Source organism: Cydia amplana, chromosome 17 (genome assembly GCF_948474715.1).
Source record: "Cydia amplana chromosome 17, ilCydAmpl1.1, whole genome shotgun sequence".
NCBI classification, from domain to species: domain Eukaryota; kingdom Metazoa; phylum Arthropoda; class Insecta; order Lepidoptera; family Tortricidae; genus Cydia; species Cydia amplana.
In genome coordinates this window covers 682,049-702,914 of record NC_086085.1, presented here as the reverse complement: position 1 = coordinate 702,914, position 20,866 = coordinate 682,049, and the positions used below count along the sequence as shown (strand labels likewise).

The 20,866-nt window shown below is 36.5% G+C and overlaps 2 protein-coding genes across 4 annotated transcripts; one reads left to right on the top strand and one right to left on the bottom strand.

Moving 5' to 3' along the window:
- Positions 1 to 1,126: 1,126 nt before the first annotated feature.
- LOC134655670 (uncharacterized) lies at positions 1,127 to 4,828 on the bottom strand. Of its 3 annotated transcripts, XM_063511108.1 has the most exons (4): positions 4,647 to 4,828; positions 2,070 to 2,216; positions 1,725 to 1,757; positions 1,163 to 1,252 (listed from the first exon to the last, which is right to left on the bottom strand). In XM_063511108.1, the coding sequence occupies exons 1-4, from the start codon at positions 4,719 to 4,721 to the stop codon at positions 1,163 to 1,165; spliced, it is 345 nt and encodes a 114-aa protein (XP_063367178.1). In that variant the 5' UTR covers positions 4,722 to 4,828. The 3 variants fall into 3 exon arrangements, with proteins under 3 accessions (XP_063367179.1, XP_063367177.1, XP_063367178.1); XM_063511109.1 differs by lacking the exon at positions 1,725 to 1,757 and having other exon boundaries at positions 1,127 to 1,252; positions 2,029 to 2,216; positions 4,647 to 4,778; XM_063511107.1 differs by lacking the exon at positions 1,725 to 1,757 and having other exon boundaries at positions 1,127 to 1,252; positions 2,037 to 2,216; positions 4,647 to 4,777.
- A 7,226-nt stretch (positions 4,829 to 12,054) lies between these two features.
- On the top strand, positions 12,055 to 20,597 carry LOC134655611 (phospholipase A1-like). Its single transcript, XM_063511046.1, has 2 exons — positions 12,055 to 12,444; positions 19,587 to 20,597. The coding sequence occupies exons 1-2, from the start codon at positions 12,276 to 12,278 to the stop codon at positions 20,513 to 20,515; spliced, it is 1,098 nt and encodes a 365-aa protein (XP_063367116.1). The 5' UTR covers positions 12,055 to 12,275; the 3' UTR covers positions 20,516 to 20,597.
- The last annotated feature ends 269 nt before the right edge of the window (positions 20,598 to 20,866 follow it).

Here is a 20,866-nt window from a genome sequence, read left to right as displayed (position 1 = left end):
CAATCATTTCTTTCCTGTGCCAGTCTTTTAATTTCCTCATATGACGCATTATTTTTTATTTGGCTGAGATAAGTAAATCTAGGTTTCCCTCCTTCTCTTGTCTTTTCAATCTTGTCAATTATTTTCCTATGGCGATTTTTAAGTGTCTCCCACATACATTTAACTCATTTGACTGACAGTCGAGTAGGTACTTAATTATATACCACTGTTTACTCTTTGTCTACCCTTCATATTTTGAGTATTGGTACAAATTTTTGCTGACTGAGATAATCCAAGTTTATGAAATCACGTCACTGATACTGGCTTTGTTCTTAAACGGTATCTCGAGATTTTCAAGTACCTATAAAATTTCACGAGTATAGGTGTCCTTGGATTGCTTTGCAAATATTAAAATAAAAATACACCTCTGAAATCTCCAGTTTATTATTAATATACAGAAAGTCGCTAATAAGTTACCCTTTTACTAACCGTAAATAACACTTAATATTTAATAACACTTAATAAATAAAATACTGGGTTTTTTCAGTCTGTCTCAAAATAACGCTTAGTCTCAAAATGATGCAATGAAAACTGCAAAGTTTTTTGTAATCGTTCATTTGTAGGTAGTTAATTATAGTACAAGGAGATGGCGAGAAGACCTGGACTTATATCTGAACAACTGGCTAGAAGCCAAAAATTGAAAACAGATGTCATTCGCTGAATAATTTATTAATGACAAAGACCTCCGATTGTCGAAGTTGGATTTGAACCAGCATCGTCAAATTTGGCGGCTAACACCATAAATAATCTGTGTCCCTTACAAGCTTCTTACAATTCTTACAATTTTAAATACAAATAAAAACGTGGAAGGCCTTCTACTGGCTCCCAAGGCTTAGAAGTAAATAAAATAAAAACGGACACCCGTAAGGAATTCGTATAGAAGGTGCAAGCAGGTCCTGCTCGCCCTTAGATTCGCTCAAAAACCTATGTAGCCTTTTATAATCATTGCTTATGCATGTACTCGATAAATGTCATGGTCAGGGTATTAGCTGCAAGCTGAAGACGGTTCGATTCCGGCTTTCGCCACTGGAGGGGTTGGTAACCTTTTCTTTAGATGTGCTTCACTATTTCAGTTTATAAAAACAGACTTGACAAAACCCAGAATAATCTATCTAGATCTAGTCTATTCAGTGACGGTGTCGTTGGGGGCATCTTCTGCAGGATCACAGGCAGCTCCGCCGGTGCTCGGCTCTCCTATAATGGCCGGGATCACCTGGAACAGAATGGGCTGTTTACATTATAGCCACGTCCTGTCTTTGGACGCTCCAAGGTACAGTTAAGTAGGTATATAAGTATAGTACCAGCTGCTGGGTCAGCAAGTGCTATGTAGTTTATAAAGACTTTTAAATCAGGACCTGCGACTGAGAAAACGGGGAGGCTGTGAATACTAAGGCTAAGGATAAACGAATGGACATACTGTTTTCTTCGCGTAATCAGACTCTAGAATGTCTCAATGTCTCTCAATCGTATAACAAAATAGCCAAAAGAATCTGCATGATTGATCACTTTACGAATAGCACGAACAAAGAAAAACCACCTACGCACCGGGCGTAAGACAAGCACAGATATACCTAGCTGCCGCTCCGCTTGTAGAGCACACCCCTAGTACAGTCACCACACGGGATTGTTACGCCATTTAGGGTTCTAGATAAATTGGACATTCCATAACGTAAGTATGGAATAACCAGTTCTCGCAGCATGGCCAGGATCTGCGCCACCTTCTTGATGGCCTCTATGCCTTGGGGCCCCGGGATATGGAACCTGACGTCCTTCGTCTTCACGGGTCCTGGTGTCAAGATCCCTATAACCTTCACAACTTGAACTACAACTTATCCTAGTACCTGTTCTCCCAGCATAGCCAGGATCTGCGCCACTTTCTTTATGGCCTCTATGTCCTGGGGTCCCGGGATGGTTAACCAGGCGTCCTTCGTCTTCACGGGTCCTGGTGTCAAGATCCCTATAACCTTCACAACTTAAACTACAACCTACCCTAGTACCTGTTCTCCCAGCATGGCCAGGATCTGCGCCACCTTCTTAATGGCCTCTATGTCCTGGGGCCCCGGGATGGGGAACCTGGCGTCCTTCATGTTCAGGCGGGGGGCTTTGCTGGCCACGCGTGAGGTTAGCTCGGAAACGGCGGCCAGCGCTGGGGGGTGGGAGGAGGGGTCGTGGCCCAACTGTGAAAAAGGTTTAGTTCAATTAAAGTGTGACGGGTTTAATCTAAGATCCATTGATTTATAATTAATCTAAGATCAATTGATGAATAAATATAACAAAGGCAGTAGCTACATACCAAGTTATGAATGCAAACTCATGACAAGACAAATGTTTGTGTTAGTAGTTTTCGGTGTGGGTTCAGGGTGACATCAAATGCTATGCTATGCATAACTGATGGCCACATTGGCCACACCCCTAGTACAACATGTATAAAAAAAAGGTGTTGAGGCTGCGATTTTCCGACCGAAACACAGTCATGATTAGGAGATCACATGTTCTCAGTTTTTTTTTTCAAGGGTAGATACGTAGTAGATGTCTTCCGCACTACTAATATTTCCTTGGGATGTGTCATTAAATACCCTTAAATATCAACTAAGCCGGTTTAAAGCTGCGAAATATTAAGGAAGAACAACTTCTACCATGACGCATCTTTATGGTAATTTATATTTCCTGGATAAACCTACCCTTATTAAACTTAATTAAACCTGTGATGGGTACCTTTGCGCCAGCAGGGACACCTCAGGGGGGGACCTTTTGACTGGGCTTAAGATAGTCTTAAGTTATTATTATTGAATTGTTGTATTTTTTTAGGGTTCCGTACCCAAAGGGTAAAAACGGGACCCTATTACTAAGACTCCGCTGTCCGTCTGTCCGTCCGTCCGTCCGTCCGTCTGTCACCAGGCTGTATCTCACGAACCGTGATAGCTAGACAGTTGAAATTTTCACAGATAATGTATTTCTGTTGCCGCTATAACAACAAATACTAAATACAGAATAAAATAAAGATTTAAGTGAGGCTCCCATACAACAAACGTGATTTTTGTCCGAAGTTAAGCAACGTCGGGCGGGGTCTGTACTTGGATGGGTGACCGTTGTTTTGCTTGTTTTTTTGCTCTATTTTTTGTTGATGGTGCGGAACCCTCCGTGCGCGAGTCCGACTCGCACTTGGCCGGTTTTTTTTGTATTGACCTTTATAATTAAACCTTAAAACTTTATATAGTGATTTTTGCCTTAGCATATGTCTTTGGTAAGCAACATTGTCAAATTCAATAAAAGATCCCAAAATTACACGGTTTGGTCAGAAACTTGAATTTAACAAGAGCAAATTCCGATTTTTATAATTAAGCCCATTTAGCTGAATTATTAACTTTGATGAAACATATATTAATACAAAATTAAAAACACGACTATGCAGTTTAAAGGCGAACTTAATGGTTTAAATAAAACAGTCTTGTGTATTAAGTACCCAGTTTTGATGAAATGTGTACGAGGGGAGCCTCTTCGGGCAACTTTTAACACTGGATCATGCAATGTCGTGCTGGCTAATCCTGAGTCAGAGCAAGCAAAATTACTTTATAAGACTTATAAATCGTGTATTAACTAATTTTCGAGTTTAACGATAAGTAACTTTACCTAATTCTACTGTGTAACGTACGGAGCGCCATAATCGCTCAGCGACTAAGCTCCTAAAATAATGAAAAAAAAAAAAAGTATCCAGTTAACGTAAGCACTATATTTGCTGAGTCACAAACATATTTATAATAACATGAATCATTAGCATACGAGTGTTATTTAGGGGACAAAAAATGAGCACAAACTAGTCGTATTTGCATACCCATACAACGGGTTCTAGTTCCGCCCGTTCTGATTTGAATACAGTAGGTACTGAGGCTTGTTTGCACGTTCAATCACTAGGTATTTTCCATGACATTTTTATAACATTTTCAAAATTAGAAAACATGTCTGCCTGCATCTATAATAGGTTAATTTCATTCGATAGCGTGACGAGCGTTCGCGTTTATATTATGTCTATTTTTGTATGGGATTTTGAACAGCGCGTCTATCGGGATGTTTTGGAAACTCAAAATCACAGGGAAAGATGTTAAATATGACCAATAAGAGTCTAAAAAAAAACATATCTAGTCGACCAGAAGCCTAAAAAGACCTATTCTTTGTAATTTGTTTATTATTCAGACAAGACAAATCAAAATTGCATTTGTCTTTTATTTTAAGCGCCATTTGCACCATCTCACTAACCCGGGATTAACCTACTCTACTGTACTGTACTGGTAACCATGGTAACTCCAGGTTTAACCGGTTAACACCGGGTTAGTGGGATGGTGCAAGTGGCGCTTAGGGGTTTTAGGGCTAGAGTTTACGGTAGCAGAGCGTCCATATGCTTGCCTAATTTTAGACAGATGAGTATTTTCCTACAGCTATAAGAAAAACCAAATTATATCCAGCTTGGCTTGGAATATTTCTGACGCGCCACCACTGAGGGGCCCACTGATTATCAGTCCGCCGGACATCAGCCTGTCAGTTAGAACAATAAGTTGACGGTTCCGAACAACTGATGAACTGACAGGCTAGCTGTGGTAATTATAACTTACAACGCTGACAGCGGGCCCGGCCGAAGCCTGCCACAGCAACAACACCAGCACCAGCAAACACTGCACCGCTCTCATCCTGACTGACCAGACTTCTCCACCCGAGAGTCTTATAACATCCCTATAATACCAGCAATACTGTCACCATGCGTAACCGCCATTACAAAACTCATTCAATTGTTTACCGTATTTTCTCGCAACAAATTCTAAATTCAAAATGATTTTCTAACGGCTGATATACGTGGTGAGGCAGAATAAACTATGGAAACTTCTTTCCATAATGCTCTAATAGAGTTAGGACCAATTGATCACGCGAGGCAAAATGGAATATTTTTGTAATAGTTTTTCAGGAAGTCATTATTGTTATCATGAGAGGCTTCTGGTGAATTATTATAATAGGGGTAGTTACCAAGATTATTGGTTATCCTAGTCGGACTAAGCTAACTCTGCATGGTATTTGCGATGACAAAGTTTATCATCATTAATGTAAAGTTTCTATGTAAATGTGACTTTTAAGTAATCAGGAAGCAACACATGCGCGCGATTCGATCTACATATTTCCATTTTTGCAAAATACGTGCGAAATGATGCGATAATTATAGGCATCTATATACAAAATTAGTTTAGATACTTATGGTAATTTTCTCATCTTTAACATTTTAGCGTAAGTATGTGTATGGCGCAGATGTGTCAAAATGAATAATCCACGAAACTAAAATGCTTTGCGACGACTACGACAAAAAAAAACTGTTACAAAAATCAAACTACAATTTTATTTCGTTTTGATTACGGGAGTATTAACGTCATTTGTATGTGTTTACGTTTTGTATGTGTGTACGTCACTTGTAACACAGTTTTTAGGTTTGATACTTGGGTCAAAAACTTTTTTAGTACCTGTAAGCACAGAATAAGTAATAATAGTACCTATCCTATACATACAAAACAGACAAAGTTTGAAAAATAATGTTCAAGATGATTTTAATACAATTTCTTATAATAGTAATTTCATCAGAATTATGATAAGTGTGTTTCCCAACGTGGCCGTGATGTGTGAATGTCACGATCGTGATCAAACACGCACACACACACACAATAAACAGTTCTGATCGGAAGTAATGTTTAGGTGACATAACAGACAAACATACAGACAGTTTAAACAGTTCGGAAGTGAGGGAATTAGGAAGTAAATAACATTGGCAATGACATCATTTTTGTTTTATGTGAATGAATTTCATTAGACACGATATAATATGTTACAATACTAACAATCGAAGACATTTATAAGTGAATAAGTATTGTTTATGTTTTAAACTTTGTTGCTAATAACAATAATAAATATATTATGAAATTAGAGGTAGGAGCAATAATTTAGTTTCAAACATTGGTACTACGTATATTATTATGTACTCTGGATAAAATTGACATTTATTATATAAGAAGAGAATACGACACGTAGACTAGATGTTTATTGTACGAGGGGCGTTCAAAATATTCTCGGTATTGATATCTTACGACCTCTTCTAAAATTTCTTTCGTTACTGGCCGCTAAGGTTTATTCATTGACATTTAAAAAAAGTATAATTCGAACCGAGATAGTCTTTTGTTTTTCTGCAATTGCTGAACAAACATGAACATCATGTGCGAATTGACAATGTTAACTAAATTAGAACATCGATGCGTGATAAAATTCTTGACAAAACAGGGTAAAAATCAAAAAGCCATAAAAGAAGAAATGGATTGTGTTTACCGTGAGTCTGCTCCTTCTTTATCTACCATTCAAAAGTGGTCAAGCGAGTTTAAACGCGGAAGGGAGAGTATTGAAGATGACCCTAGACCTGGCCGGCCTGTAGTAGCTACTTCACAAGAAAATATTGATAAAGTGGAAAAACTTATATTGGAAGATGGTCGAGTGAAGGTAAAATCTATAGCACAAGTAACCAATATCTCTATTGGTACCGTACATGATATTATACATGACCATCTTAATATGTCAAAAGTAAGTGCAAGATGGGTTCCGCGAATGCTGACTCGGCTTCAAAAAGACATGCGTGTAGCTTGTTGTTCCGATTTTATTGACCTGTGCGGTGAAAATCCTGATGAGGTGCTGCAAAGAATAGTTACTGGAGATGAAACCTGGGTTCATCATTATGACCCAGAGAGTAAACAAGAGTCCATGCAGTGGCACATTAAGGGTTCAGCTCATCCCAAGAAGTTCAAGGTCATCCCTTCAGCTGGCAAGGTCATGGCCACGATATTTTGGGATTGTGAAGGAGTATTACTAATCGATTATAAAGAAAAAGATGTAAATATCACAGGACAGTACTACGCTAACATTCTACGTCAATTAAAGGATGTAATTAAAGAAAAGAGGCGAGGAAAGTTAACCAAAGGTATTCTGCTTCTGCATGACAACGCCCCCGTCCATACTGCTCATATTGCCAAGGCAGCTATTGTTGAATGTGGGTTTAAAACTGTTACTCACCCACCGTATAGTCCGGACTTAGCCCCCAGCGACTTCTTTTTGCTCCCCAATCTTAAAAAGGATCTGCGTGGAAATAAATTTTCTGACGATGAAGCATTGAAGGCGGCAGTGGAGGAGCATTTTTACACGAAAGATAAAAAATATTTTTACGAGGGATTAAAAAAAATAATTGATCGATCTTTTAAGTGTATGAACATAGGGGGGGAGTATATTGAAAAATAAAAATATCAAACTTTTCGTACTTGTTTGTTTTCATTCTCATACCGAGAATATTTTGAACACCCCTCGTAGCATAGGTATCCAAAAACATAATACGATACGATCTGTAGGTAAATACTTAGGTAGGCGGCACTTATTAACAGTGGGAAATGAGATAGGTACTTATACTTAATCCAATATATAAATAACATTTAGGTATTAACCAGATTAAGCCAGATTAAAAAAATCTGTTTATTTCAGAAAAAAGCATGCATATTTACAAACTTAACTACGAACCTTAAATTAAAAAGATTTTTTGATAACATAGTGTTTAAGTTTTGCTCATATGTGATATGACTTTGGTGAGTGACGAACACAGATGAACTTCAAGTAAGCCTGCGTGATTGTAATATTTGTAATGCGTCGATTATCATAACAATCCTAGAAATATTAAATTATACGGCGTATTTTCATGTCGTAACGTTTTGTCTAACCATCGCAAAATTGTGCCTTCATTTTTATTAATACCTACTTATATATATATATTATTTTTAAAAGTAATTTAAATGACCTTGTCTGTGGCAAGTAGGTGAAGTAACAATAACATGGTTGCTTACCTTATGGTTGGTATAAAGGGTACACGGTAAAAGAACATGTCTATAGTTACTTTTGTAACATTTGGAGTAGGTATTTAACCACGATGTTAAAATATGGAACAATGTCAAAATGTATGTTAATACCGTAACCAGGTTTTTCTTAAAACTAAAATAAAGTTGTGTTACATATACAACTCTACATTTTGAGATAATAATCTCATTTTCCGAAAAAAGTGACTAAACTTATTCTTTCTTCATATATAAAGTTATTTCTGTTCTTTGTTTTGTTTACAATGCCTGAATATTCATAAATAATAAAGTAAGGACGCTAAGCACGAAGAATTGCGTACATTGAACCGCATGTCCCTATCTCTATCGCACGCGCATAATGTTATTGCTGCCCCGCTCGCACAGTGTCATTGTCCGCCGGCATGATGGGTGGAACAGCTGTATAATTAAAGTACAAATCATTTTCCATAATGTCAGTATCCAGACGTCCCTTTTCCTCTTAAGTTTCGTCACAGAGTTAGACCAAGAAAAGTCTGCAACGATTTTGATAGCGTGCGCAGTGCACGTGTTATTTTTTCATAGAAGTTTGACGTTTATAATAACACTGCGTGCTATCAAAATCGTTGCAGACTTTTCTTGGTCTAACTCTAACTGTGACGAAACTTAAGAGGAAAAGGGAGTCTGTTTTCTTGGTCTAACTCTAACCACAGACTCTAACAAGGGACGTCTGTATAATTGGATATTAACATTACCTATGGAAAATGGTCTTACTCTAGGTACTTCCTAAAACCCCTAAACTCCCGTTAGGAGTAACGTCCCACTAATCACCATTACTTATAAAGTAGTAATTAAAAAGCTATGAATCAACCGACGTCCTAACAGTAGATACCGCAATTAAGGGCTATTTGTATGCGGGCGTGCATGCTATTGTGTTAGTAATAGGCTGAGCGGTTGGCATCTGCGGTTTTTGGGTTCTGGAGTTCACAGGAAAACCGAAAACACTATACTGTTGACAATATGTTTAGTTCTTTACTTGTTCAAGAGGGGGCGTAAACCCAGCAAATTAGAAAGGGTCAAAAAATATGGCGCGCCGCGCGAAATTTGCGATGGAATAAATTACCATAGTGCGGGTTTATAAATATCTTTATCTCAGATAATAAGAAAATATACTTCGGAAATAAAACTATTAAAACGGATTATATCGCGTACTTATATTGAAATACCACATCCCGACGTTACGAACCCTTTACAGCGTTCGTGGTCAACGTTTCATTTCGTGAGTAACATCGATCGCCGTAACCGAAGACAATAAAATATACCTATAGTGCCTATAGTCATTGTATGCTAAAATTATACTGTTCAGAACTGTCAACTTTTTGTCCTAACTGACAGGCCGATATCATTCGGCGGACTATTAATCAGTGCTGGGCCCCTTATTAAGAAGGCTCTTGAGCAGACTAAATTTCCAACTTGTAATACAAGCGGATGCCACTTTTTCACAGCTTTTGTTAGAAAGGGACTTCCACTTGTATTACTTACTTACAAGTTACAAGCTTTTGAGAAACGGGCCCCAGGCCCCAATTTCACATCGGTGGCAGGTGCGACAATTGTAAAACATCACTGTTGCTGACGTCACCGGCATCCATGGGCTACGGTTCGTGGGCCATCGGGCGGGCCAAAGTCACTTTTGACACTGACACATCTAATCCATATCGTTTATAGATCTATTAATTGACGTATCTTAGGGCCCGATTCGGATTTTGAACTAGATATCTATTAGACATCACCAAGATATGTCAGTGTAAAACAAGTGTCAGAAGTGACGATTTTTTTTGAAGAAACCTCACTTTTGACACTTGTTTGACACTGACATATCTTGGTGATGTCTAAGATATCTAGACTATCTATCTGATGTTCTAACTACATTCAGGTTACAAAAAAGATGCTTACGAAACATGTTTCACTTGCACAAGCTTCACTCAGTTAGAAATGTTTTCAAGGAAAAGCGGATTTTGACTTTAACTGGAATCTACATACTGGAGCTTTGCCTCTTTGTAAAGCGCAATGGAGAGTATTTCACAAAACTGTCGACAATCAATGATAACTTGCGCATGCAATATAAATATAACTATCGTATTCCAAAGGTCAATAATAAAATTATGGATAAAAGTGCCTACATTGCAGCAATAAAAGTTTTTAACAAGTTGCCTGTTGAAATAAAGTCTGTCGAAGGTAACCAATTTAAAACCATTTTAAAAAAATGGCTTATTAGTAGAGTCTTCTACAGCATGAAAGAATTTGACGATTATGATAATAGTGTATGCATGTATTAGTTTTGTTATTTAGTTATAGGTTAGTCATTAATATATTGTACGTCCGTGATGGATAGACTGTTGGTTCCTAATTGTATTATGTCAACATCTTTGTACACAGTTATACAATAAATAATATCTTATCTTATCTTATCTTATCTAAAGGATCTAGGGCAATTTTTTTACCTGTAGCATAAGTTATAGTGTAGGTAGTGTAGTAGTTTTATTATGTTTTTTTTTAGTTTTATTGAAATAAAAGATATCTAATATTTGACGTAAGTATCTTAAAGTTCGAATATGGCTGCTTAAGTTGGAATCGGGCCTATAATCTCATCGACCTCCGGAAACCGCTACTGTACTGATCACCGGCACTATAACAAAACTGTCGACGGCGGCGCCGACGGCGTTCAGTCCACGCAGAGATGCGCTCGCGACGCGCAACGCGACCCGCTCTCGATATACCGGTCCAACATCGTTCAATGAAACCGTTTGTTCCGAAATTTGAAAAATAAGTAAAAGTGTCATTCAATGGAACTTGCTAACTATGTTAATTAACAAATCGCTGAATGTCAATTTACTAGTAACTTTTGTTTACATAGTTAGCAAGTTTTATAGAATGAAATTTTATTTAGTTTTATGGCAGGACTTTTGAGTGAGATTCAATAATAATCATTTATTCAGGACCAACTTGGATCATTTTGTGTTAACAGTAACGGATTTGAGTGAATTTTGCTCTCGATATACTGGGTAAATGTCGTTGAATGAAAGCAAATGTTACGAAATTTAAAAATCAAACTCCTCTTTAAAAAATTCAAGGATTTACTTTCATGACAGGAATTTATTGGAGTGAGATTTGAGTGATTCGCTCTTGATAGGTAGCAGGTAGCATAGGTATCATACCGGTTAAATGTCCATGTACCTAAATATTGTTATTGTTTGTCTTAAAAATAACAAAAGAGGAATTTCTTTCATGGCAGCACTTATGTTGAGTGAGATAAATAGATAGAGTGATGGGCTCTTGATATCTCGAACGTAGTTGTTAAATTAAATTGGTGGTTTTTATACTATAAAATGTCAAAAGACTATAGAGGTACTTAATACTAGGACATTTTATTGTTAATTGTGACTGGTCTGATCTACTCTCGGTTATCTGCAGAGCACAATATACTGGTTAAACTTGTACTTAAATGTTACACGAGATTATTTTTTAATAAAAAAATATATCAAGGGCCATAATAACTGCGTGTACCTACTTTTTGCTCAAGACACCGCAGTGTTGTAGAAATCATTTATTTTCAAATGCAAGTGGTAAATAATTATTTACGTGATGATAATTACGTGGTTTAGTTAACAAACGGTAGTTTTTGTAGCGTTTATTATTTTAATCGTAGTGGCATTTACATGTACTTATAATAGGTATATAACCTACCAGTTGTATTTTATTATAGTTGCGAGTAGTCAAAAGTTAATCGTTAAAACTGCCAATAAGTATACGACTCAAATAACATTAGGAACTTGCTATTAAGCTCCTTCTATTCGAATCCTGTCTGATATAAGTAATCTTTTTGCATTTTTTCGAGAACATTTTTTTCTGCTCTAAATAGGTATAATAGCACAACCAAGGTTTGACCACCACACAAATATGAAAGATTAATATATATAAAAAATCAACAAGCTCTATCATGTCAGCTGGGATCCAACATCTCAAACAAACTCAGCCAAAACTGCAACAAAGACCTAAGTGCAAGCTGTGAACCTCATAAGTTCATTCTTCGGACAATAATTGTCAGATCTTTAACATACAAAAGGACACTCAAAAAACTTATCAAACCTCCGTGTGCTAGCAACCCTAGGAAACACTTCTTGCCGAATCGTGTGGTAAATGTGTGGAACTCTCTACCAAAAACTGTTGTTAGTGCACCATCGGTGAACTCTTTCAAAAATATGCTATTTTAGAACTTTAAAAAGTGCAAAAGAAACAAGAGTTGTGATAAACACGCATCAGCTCCAAGAGCTGCTAGTGTATAAATAAATAATGACAATGAACAACAAGAACTTCAACATGAAGTGCAACATTGTGACGCGTCTCCTGGTGCTGATGCTGGGGCTGGTGAAGGGGGACATCCTGAACAACATTGGGTCTCTCCTGCCGCCATTCCTGACGGAGAACTTTGAGGAGCTGGTGAAGACTGCTGATGCTACGTGTAGGTTGATCGATTCATAATTTCTTTGATTAATTTGTTTTGTTTACTTTGAGATGTTTGGTAGAGGAAAACATTGTGAGGAATATACATTTCAATTTGCACAAGTCGCGAAACTTACTTATGGTCCTTAATAGGTATATCGGAGCGGCCAAGGTGTACACTAATATTTCAGCAAAGCTTGTAATATCAATATATTAAAACACATGTGAACATATTTTTGAGCACATTGGCCACTCCAATATATCTGATGCAGACTGTACAATGACAAACTGACAGCAGTTGTAAAAAGCATCGATTTAGGAATAAATAATTGACTACAAAGTATCAATGAGAAGACGTAGAACCGTGCAAATAAAATAATAATTTTGGATCCCTGTGCTTTAAGCTCTATATGTATAGAGTAGATATACTATGTCCTGGACTTGTATACAGTGTGTAAGTCAAAAACGGGCAATAAATTAAACCAGATATAGAATTTACCCGTCTTATCATTAATTAAGATGTTTTTTTAAGTTACACTTAATTATGACCCCGTGATTAATTTTTCCCACATGTACCGAGCAGCAATGTACTGTAAACATTAAGAAACAAGATGATAATGACATTACGAGATACGAGCTTTTCATAGTAACTGCCAACAATCGTTGACAGTTACTTTAAAAAGCTCGTATCCCGTAACGTGTGTGGTGTATTACATTGCGGGCCGAATTATTTTGTATGGTTATAATTTTCAATGCATTTCTAAGTAAAATCTATCTCAATATACTTTTTAGGTCCTATGCTAACCACCGTTTAAATATTCGCCCGTATTGGATTTACACACTGTAGATAGGATAGGTAGAGATATAACATATCTAACCAAGCGTAAAATAAGTTGACTTCTGTTATTTTCAAAGCCTTTTATCGCACTTTTTTTTTTTCAATGCATACATGCATATTGCATAATGCCTAATATTATAAGAACTGTGGTGCTAAACTCATGGTAAAGCAGCTTACATCAGTGTTTGCTCAAAGTTAACCCTTCGATGTTCCAGTGTGAAAATAATGAATGGAAATTATGAACATTACTAATCTATTGTTTCGTGACGACCATCAACATCTAAAAAATACCTCATCTCTTTATTATCAACTTTATTTACTGTTATGAATATAAGAAGTCGGCTATAATGTACATTTCTCACGTAACTTTAATATCTGACACTGTAAACACTAATCGTTATCGCGCCTTATTAGGTATAGTAATATGAATATCCTCACGCACGATGCACGATAATGCATTCTACATTTTAGGGCGGATTTAAATCTTCTCGAGTCAGAGGTTAGAGCAGGCGTAACTTTTTTTGACGTTCAGAAGGGCATTGTACTTACTATCTTTATCTTTATTATTTGTTGCTAAGAAAAAATATCGATTTTGTGTGGTTGGTTAGGGCCAAACCCTAGTGAAACAAATATTACACTAATTTTTTGAGGTCTCGAAAATAACATGATGCCCAGATTCAAGAGTTATGCATAGTTTTCGTTTTTTTTTTAATATTACGATTTTGCGTTTCCAACTCCATGCAGATGATTAATATAATAAGGTGGCTTAATAAAATAAACCTTGGCTCCAAAGGTACTATTCTTGCCACATCCCATATGAGTGACAAGTTGACAAGGTAAGTCAAATTACGCTATAGTTCCGCTGACGCCGCCGCCGCCGACCGTAACGCAATGTCAGCAATTAGGTTGTGTCATAACATTGACTGATATAATGTCAGCGTAACAGTCAATGACCATAGGACCATAACATTGTGTTTAGAAGCCAGAATTGTTACGTGAACAGAAAAGTACTTACCTACTAGAATGTCGAAAATGTTGAAAAAGTTAGTAACAGCCATATTCGAACTTTAAGATACGTCAAATATGTATTAGATATCGAACGATATAGATTGGATATGTCAGGGTCAAACAAGTGTCAAGTGTCGAATATGGCTGTCAGCTAGGCTTGTTATAATCGCGTGCTGGCCCTTTAAACAAAAAATACAATCTATTGTTTTATTTAAACACGATGGTTAGGGTGACATATACTGTCATCTACATACGATTTATAACCTTAAATGAGAATAAGAATGTTTTCGTTGTAATACGGATTAGAGACAGATACAGACTGTTAACTATGGTAACAAGTGAACTATTATTTCTCTTATCTTAATAATCTGAGTATCAAACGCTCGCTTGACCACTTTGACGGCAACAGACGATTGACATTGGAAAGGTATGTCGGGCCCACACGGGCCAGAAGCGGTTCACACTGAACTTGAACTATCGCTTGAGGAATGTTTTCGTTGTAACACGGATTAGTCACTAATACAGACTGTTAACTATGTTATATGTTTTACGATGTTAAAGATTTTTTTGACCTACCGAATAATTTGTAAATGTAATTTATTAATAATAATGTAATGTATCTAATTTCATTGAATAACTGACATTGTAATTGTACCTATCTTGATATCTTAATTAAGCTGATTACTTAATTAATTTGAATATTATATAACAACGAAACCTAATACCTAAATAAATTGACATGTAATATTTAAAATATTATAAATAAATGACTATGACTATGACTATGACTATGGTAACAAGAGAACTATTATTTCACTTATATCTTAATAATCTGAATATCAAACGCTCTAAAGTCTCTAAACTGTCAATCAAACGCTCCCTTGACCACTTTGACAGCAACAAACGGTTGACATTGGAAAGGTATGTCGGCCCCACATGGCCCACATGGGTAACCTCTAGCCGCCCATACGTCAAACCTTGCCAAGCAAAATGACATTTTATTTTGTCAACACAAAGTTCAAATTAGAATGGAACAGGAGACCTTTATATAGGTCTCGGGGCGGCTAGAGGGTAAGAAGCGGTTCACACTGAATTTGAACTATCGCTCGAGGAATGTTTTTGTTATTATAGGGACTGATAAATAATATAGACAGCACCATACGCCTGTATGATAACGACCAGACAAGATTACAACTAATCCAGTACTCCACTTAAACATGAAAATTAAGTGACTGACTATACACTGTAATCGAAAAAAAACAAAGGACATACATCATAATATACAATTTCGTATAAATTTTTTTTATAGATATTTGACATTAATGGTGACATAATTATACTTTGTCATTGTAAATACCATTAGAGTTCGCTTGTTTCACCTATAAGCGACTCGCTATATGAAAAAGTTTCGCTGATTGGCGCGTGGCGACATCTACAGCAATAACGGATTAATTACTTATGTCCATTGACAATCTTTATTATTTCCTCGTCTCCATTTCGATAAGGTGCTCATTAAATGACACATAAGGCTGTCGTGGTTCAACCAACTGCGACCTTCGATTCACGTAATATGAGAATAACACATAACTTTAACTTTATTAATGTTCATTTTGAGTATTTAATAAGATGTGGAATGTAGATAATGGCTCCTCTACACGATGGGCCAACGCCGGCCACTCCAAGGGACGCAGCCATGCGGTAGAATGAGATAGCAATATCACTTGCTCCCTCTAACGCATAAATGCGTCCCTTGGAGTGGCCGGCGTTGGCCCATCGAGTAGAGGAGCCATAAGACAGAGGCCGATTCTGTTGTACAATTTGATAAATACGAATATAAATAAACAAACAATCAAACTAACAACCAATCGCAAACTATTTATTTTCCAGAATATAGTGTAGCGTAACATTTATTGTACAAGCAGCAACACTCTTAACTGTCTATCGGTGGACCTTATGCCTTATGTAATAAGGTTTAGGAACTGTCAGTTAACAGTGTGGCCGATGGTAGGTGTAGGTAGATACAGTGTACTCGACTCAAAATAAAGCAATCAAATAAATAAATTATTAGTCAATTTGTGTAAAAATGTCCTAACTATATTATTTATTTATTTCATTTAAATTAATAAACTTAGGATAATTAAAATTACAATAAAATAAATTACAATTCATTAAAGCTGAATAAATTATTCTATGACATTTGATAGTACAATCCTTCAAATTATTCATCATACTTCGTATTCATCAAGAATTTTTTTTGATATGGTTTTGATACGACCTTGACCGCGAACCGTTAGCGACTCACGCTCACGCTGAGATTTGAAGAAATACTCATGTCGTATAATAAGGCAAATACTCATGTCGTAATAATAAGGCATTTCGCTCGCACTTATTGGAGTGAGTGAGATGCCTGGAGGCCTATAGCTAGGGAAAGTAAACCGGTTTTAATCTGTATGAAATGTCGGTTAATAACCGGTTTTCCATATAATTAAAAACCGGTTTACATTCCCTACCAAGATGACAATAATACACCGGTAATCGGCAAACGAATAGAAAAAAAAATCAGGATGACAGGTACTACGAATACGAATAATAATGTGACTTCTTCCATAAACTATGCAAGTTTAATAGATTAGCGTTTCCTATTAACAATTGATAGCTTGGCTCGGCCCCCTGACAGTAGTATATCAAAATGAGATAAAAACCATATCAAATTTTAAAAGCTAAATCAGCCTCAGTGTAAATTGGACGATCATTATTTGATAAGTCTTCTGATCTTGACCCGTTGTAACTATTTACTACATACATAATTACATACATACCCATATGGGCCATATGTATCGTTACATACATAAAAAATAGTAGTTTATGCAACAGTGATATAATAAGGGTTCTTAAAATTCAAGGGTCGAAGTTACAAAACGAGACGTAGTCGAGTTTTGTAAAAAAAGACCCGAGAATTTTAAGAACCAATTATGAGCTGTTGCATACATTACTTTTTCTATGACAGCTGCAGCAAAAAAAAAAAAAACAAAGTTATTAAAAAAAAAAAGAGTTATTATTAAAAAAAAAAGAGTTATTATTGTAAATGAAAACATACCTCTTTCAATCAAGATGATCGGAACTTGTATCTTTAAAAAAAATAAAGCAGTTGTATTATACTCATAAGATGACTGCTAGCAGTCATCTTATGAGCCTATAGACAAAGCATTCAAATGACATTGCTTTAGATATCACTGTCAGTCATTTAATTGACACATTTAAGTGCTGGAGTAGAAAAACACGTTTGCGTAAGTGCATTGCTTATTCTTTATTTCATTGTAGTCATATTCAGTTGTACAATTAGAGTTATATTTTCCTTTCTATAATATAATATGATAAATAAGAATAGAAATATAAAAAGAAAATATTAATTCGATGTGAGAATATAACACAGCAAAAACAATAACGATATTAATCAACAGCACTGTGAGCTGTAGACCAGTTCAATTCCGCCATTTTTGAAAAAACAAAAAACTGAATCGGCAAAAAAGCATAATTATAATTATTGAACCTGCTCACATCATTTCACGCGAATCGGTTGAGCAATGCAACCTAGAGAGGACTAACCGACATCTACGAATTCTACGACAGCATTTTTGCCTAAGCTGAAAGCAGGCGTGTCTCACCTCACTCCGCGATTTCGTCGCTTTGCTACAGGTAGCTAAAAGTACATCCGTTCCGCCCCAATTTTGGGGAAAGCCATAAGCCGCGCGTGGCGCTGTCGCCACCTAGCGGCCATATCTGTGCTGATCGTAACAGACGCGTTTTGTTAGAGAGTGAGTCTTCTGTACTTAGTAAAAGTACTATTATTTATTCTGTGCTCGTGGTTCATGTTCGTTCGGTTAATTATTATTATAATAATTAAATACTTGTGTAGAGTAAACCTAAACATAGCAAATATCACGATTTGTGCGGTCAATAGTATGTGCATGTCTGTGTATTCTGCAGTTGCCCTCGAATAGGTCACGTTGAGAATTTGTCAAGGCTCTTGTGTGTTAGTAATTGTTAAAATTATTCCTGATAAGTGCTTGCTTCATTTGTATAATATACGTTAACCATTGTCCTAAATAACTACAAGACATAGGTAGTTTGCCGAATTCTTCATAAAGATTCACTTAATCTTAAAGTCAGCGAATACTTATTTCTTAATAAATACAGTATTGAAGGTTCTTCTAATTTATTTGATAAAGTGGTTGTCGCAAGAATGAATAAGTGTCGATATTAATATCTACATTTAAAACGGAAACTAATAAATATAACGCAGATCTTCCGGGTCTTAATGGATTTGTACTTATCCACCGAAATCGTACTTTATATATTGTTTATGTTTTTCATTGTTTTACTTTAAAAATCACAGGGAAGTCTCAGATATAGCTGGTTCACGGTCGTTCAATAGCGAATGCTTATGACGCATATATTATTTTAAATCTGATTTTGCATTTGTTAAAATACAGGTAGGTAATAAGTATGTAGGTATTGTCAGTCAGGTATTATTTTAGTAAAATCGTGATCTTAGTCCTCTAGAATTTGAGCTGGGTTAGCGTCAAAGCAAAACCTGTTCTATTTTGACCTCTAATATGTGCCTTGGACAAAATAAAACGAAGTTTCGCTAATTTAAAATAAAAATCTGCTGTTTTTGCGTCGGCGACCTAGAGACAAAGAGTATGCGACTTTCAATCTAAAGCTACGCGTTCAAACCAATTAATTTTTTACAGGCTTCACAGCTGGATCCAGCTGGATTTTTTAGTTCATAAAAATAGTTGCTCTAGTGCACAAAACGCCATATTATTATCGTACTAATAATGTGTATGATTACTGCATCATTAGAGTTTATTGTCGTGCAGACTAAGCCGAGGCCGCCAACCTTCACCCTCTCTCTTACGTCATATCACGTTGCTCATCTTAATTATTACGAACATGATGAGATGATGACTTCCTTACGTATTTATAAGTGAATATTAAGTAGGTGTGCCGTCGACGTCAAGATTTTTGTTATATTTTTAAAGATTATTATCACTCTGTGTTAAAGCTTTGGTTAAAGTGCTGAAGACACGACTTACCTACTTATATTTGGTACATGTAGATGTTTGCTATAATTTTTTCACAGCAGTTATTCATCCCCTTCTCTTATTTGCCCTCACCAACAAATGTTTTACTTGCAAAACTATCTTTGGGGCCTACAATAGAAACTTTACCGAAAATATTTCGTGTTTTATGAAACAGAACACAATAAGGAATTTTTAAAAGCTTTACTAACGTGTTCCATCTTTTTCCAGGTAAAGTCCTGCCCGTGGACGTGTTGTTCCACCGCCCCTTCACCTTCGAGGCTCCTCTCATCGACTTCGTGGAGTTCACCAAGGACTCCAACAGAACATACCGCGTCTCCGAAGCCCCCAGGATCTTCATGAGAGAACGGCCAACCTCTTTAGTTTTATACGTCCCTGGTTGGTGGAACACTCCTACCGATGAATCGAGTAATACTTTAGTTAATGCTTTGTTAATGAAGACACCTATGGTTTTGGTTTTGGATACTAGATTATCGTTTTGTAGAGGTTATGTAGATTCGGCGTCAAGAGTACAACCTTTAGCTAGACTTTTGTACTCGTTCCTTAAGGGTATTAACAAGAAGGGGTATAAGCTTGAGAATGTACATTTGATAGGCTTCAGTTTAGGCGCTCATGTAGCAGGCATAACAGGAAAGCTAGTACAACAAGGAATGCATAAAAAATTAAGTAGAATAATAGCTTTAGATCCAGCCAAGCCGTGTATAACGAAAGACTTTAGACTAGCTAAAAGCGATGCTAAATTCGTGCAAGTTTTTCATACGAGTGCTGGAGTTTTAGGTCTTGAGGACCCCGTAGGGGATCTAGATGTTTATGTCAATGGGGTGGATGTGAAGCAGCCTGAATGTCAGAATAGGAAGATTAGTTTAGAATGTGATCATGCGCAGGCTTGGAAGCTTTTCGCAGCGTCTGTGGTTAACGAGGAATCATTTAAAGGGCAGAGATGTGCTGATTGGGAAGACTTGATGAAGGGAGAGTGTAAAGGGCGCGAGAAAGTGATAGGTTACGGGTGCAGTAGTAGGACCAAGGGGATGTTTTTGTACAAAACTGAAGAGCATGTGGCTCAGAAACGGGAGGATGTGGAGAAAGAGGTTAGGGTGTTCAATCCTGTGGAGATATTGACGTCCTGGTTGGGGCGATGATGGTCAAGTTTAAGTTAGCTTGTAGTATAGTTTAGTATTGTCTGTGATATTTATTTAAATAAAGAGATATTTTTAATTGATTATGTTGTTTTGTTTTCATTACTTAGATATGCTAGAAGAAGAGATCTCAAACCAATGTTTTACGGCATATAGGTAAGCAATAGTATCGAACTATCGTTTTTAAGTTGATCAGGAACATCAACGTTGTTCCGCCTGGCTTAAATACTGTTCCATCATGATGACTGTATTCAAAATAATGTGTTACACCATAAAATAAATAAATCAAATAAAGCACTAGAAAAATTAAGAGAGTACTTACCTAGTTATTTTTGCCAAAAATAATATTTAGGT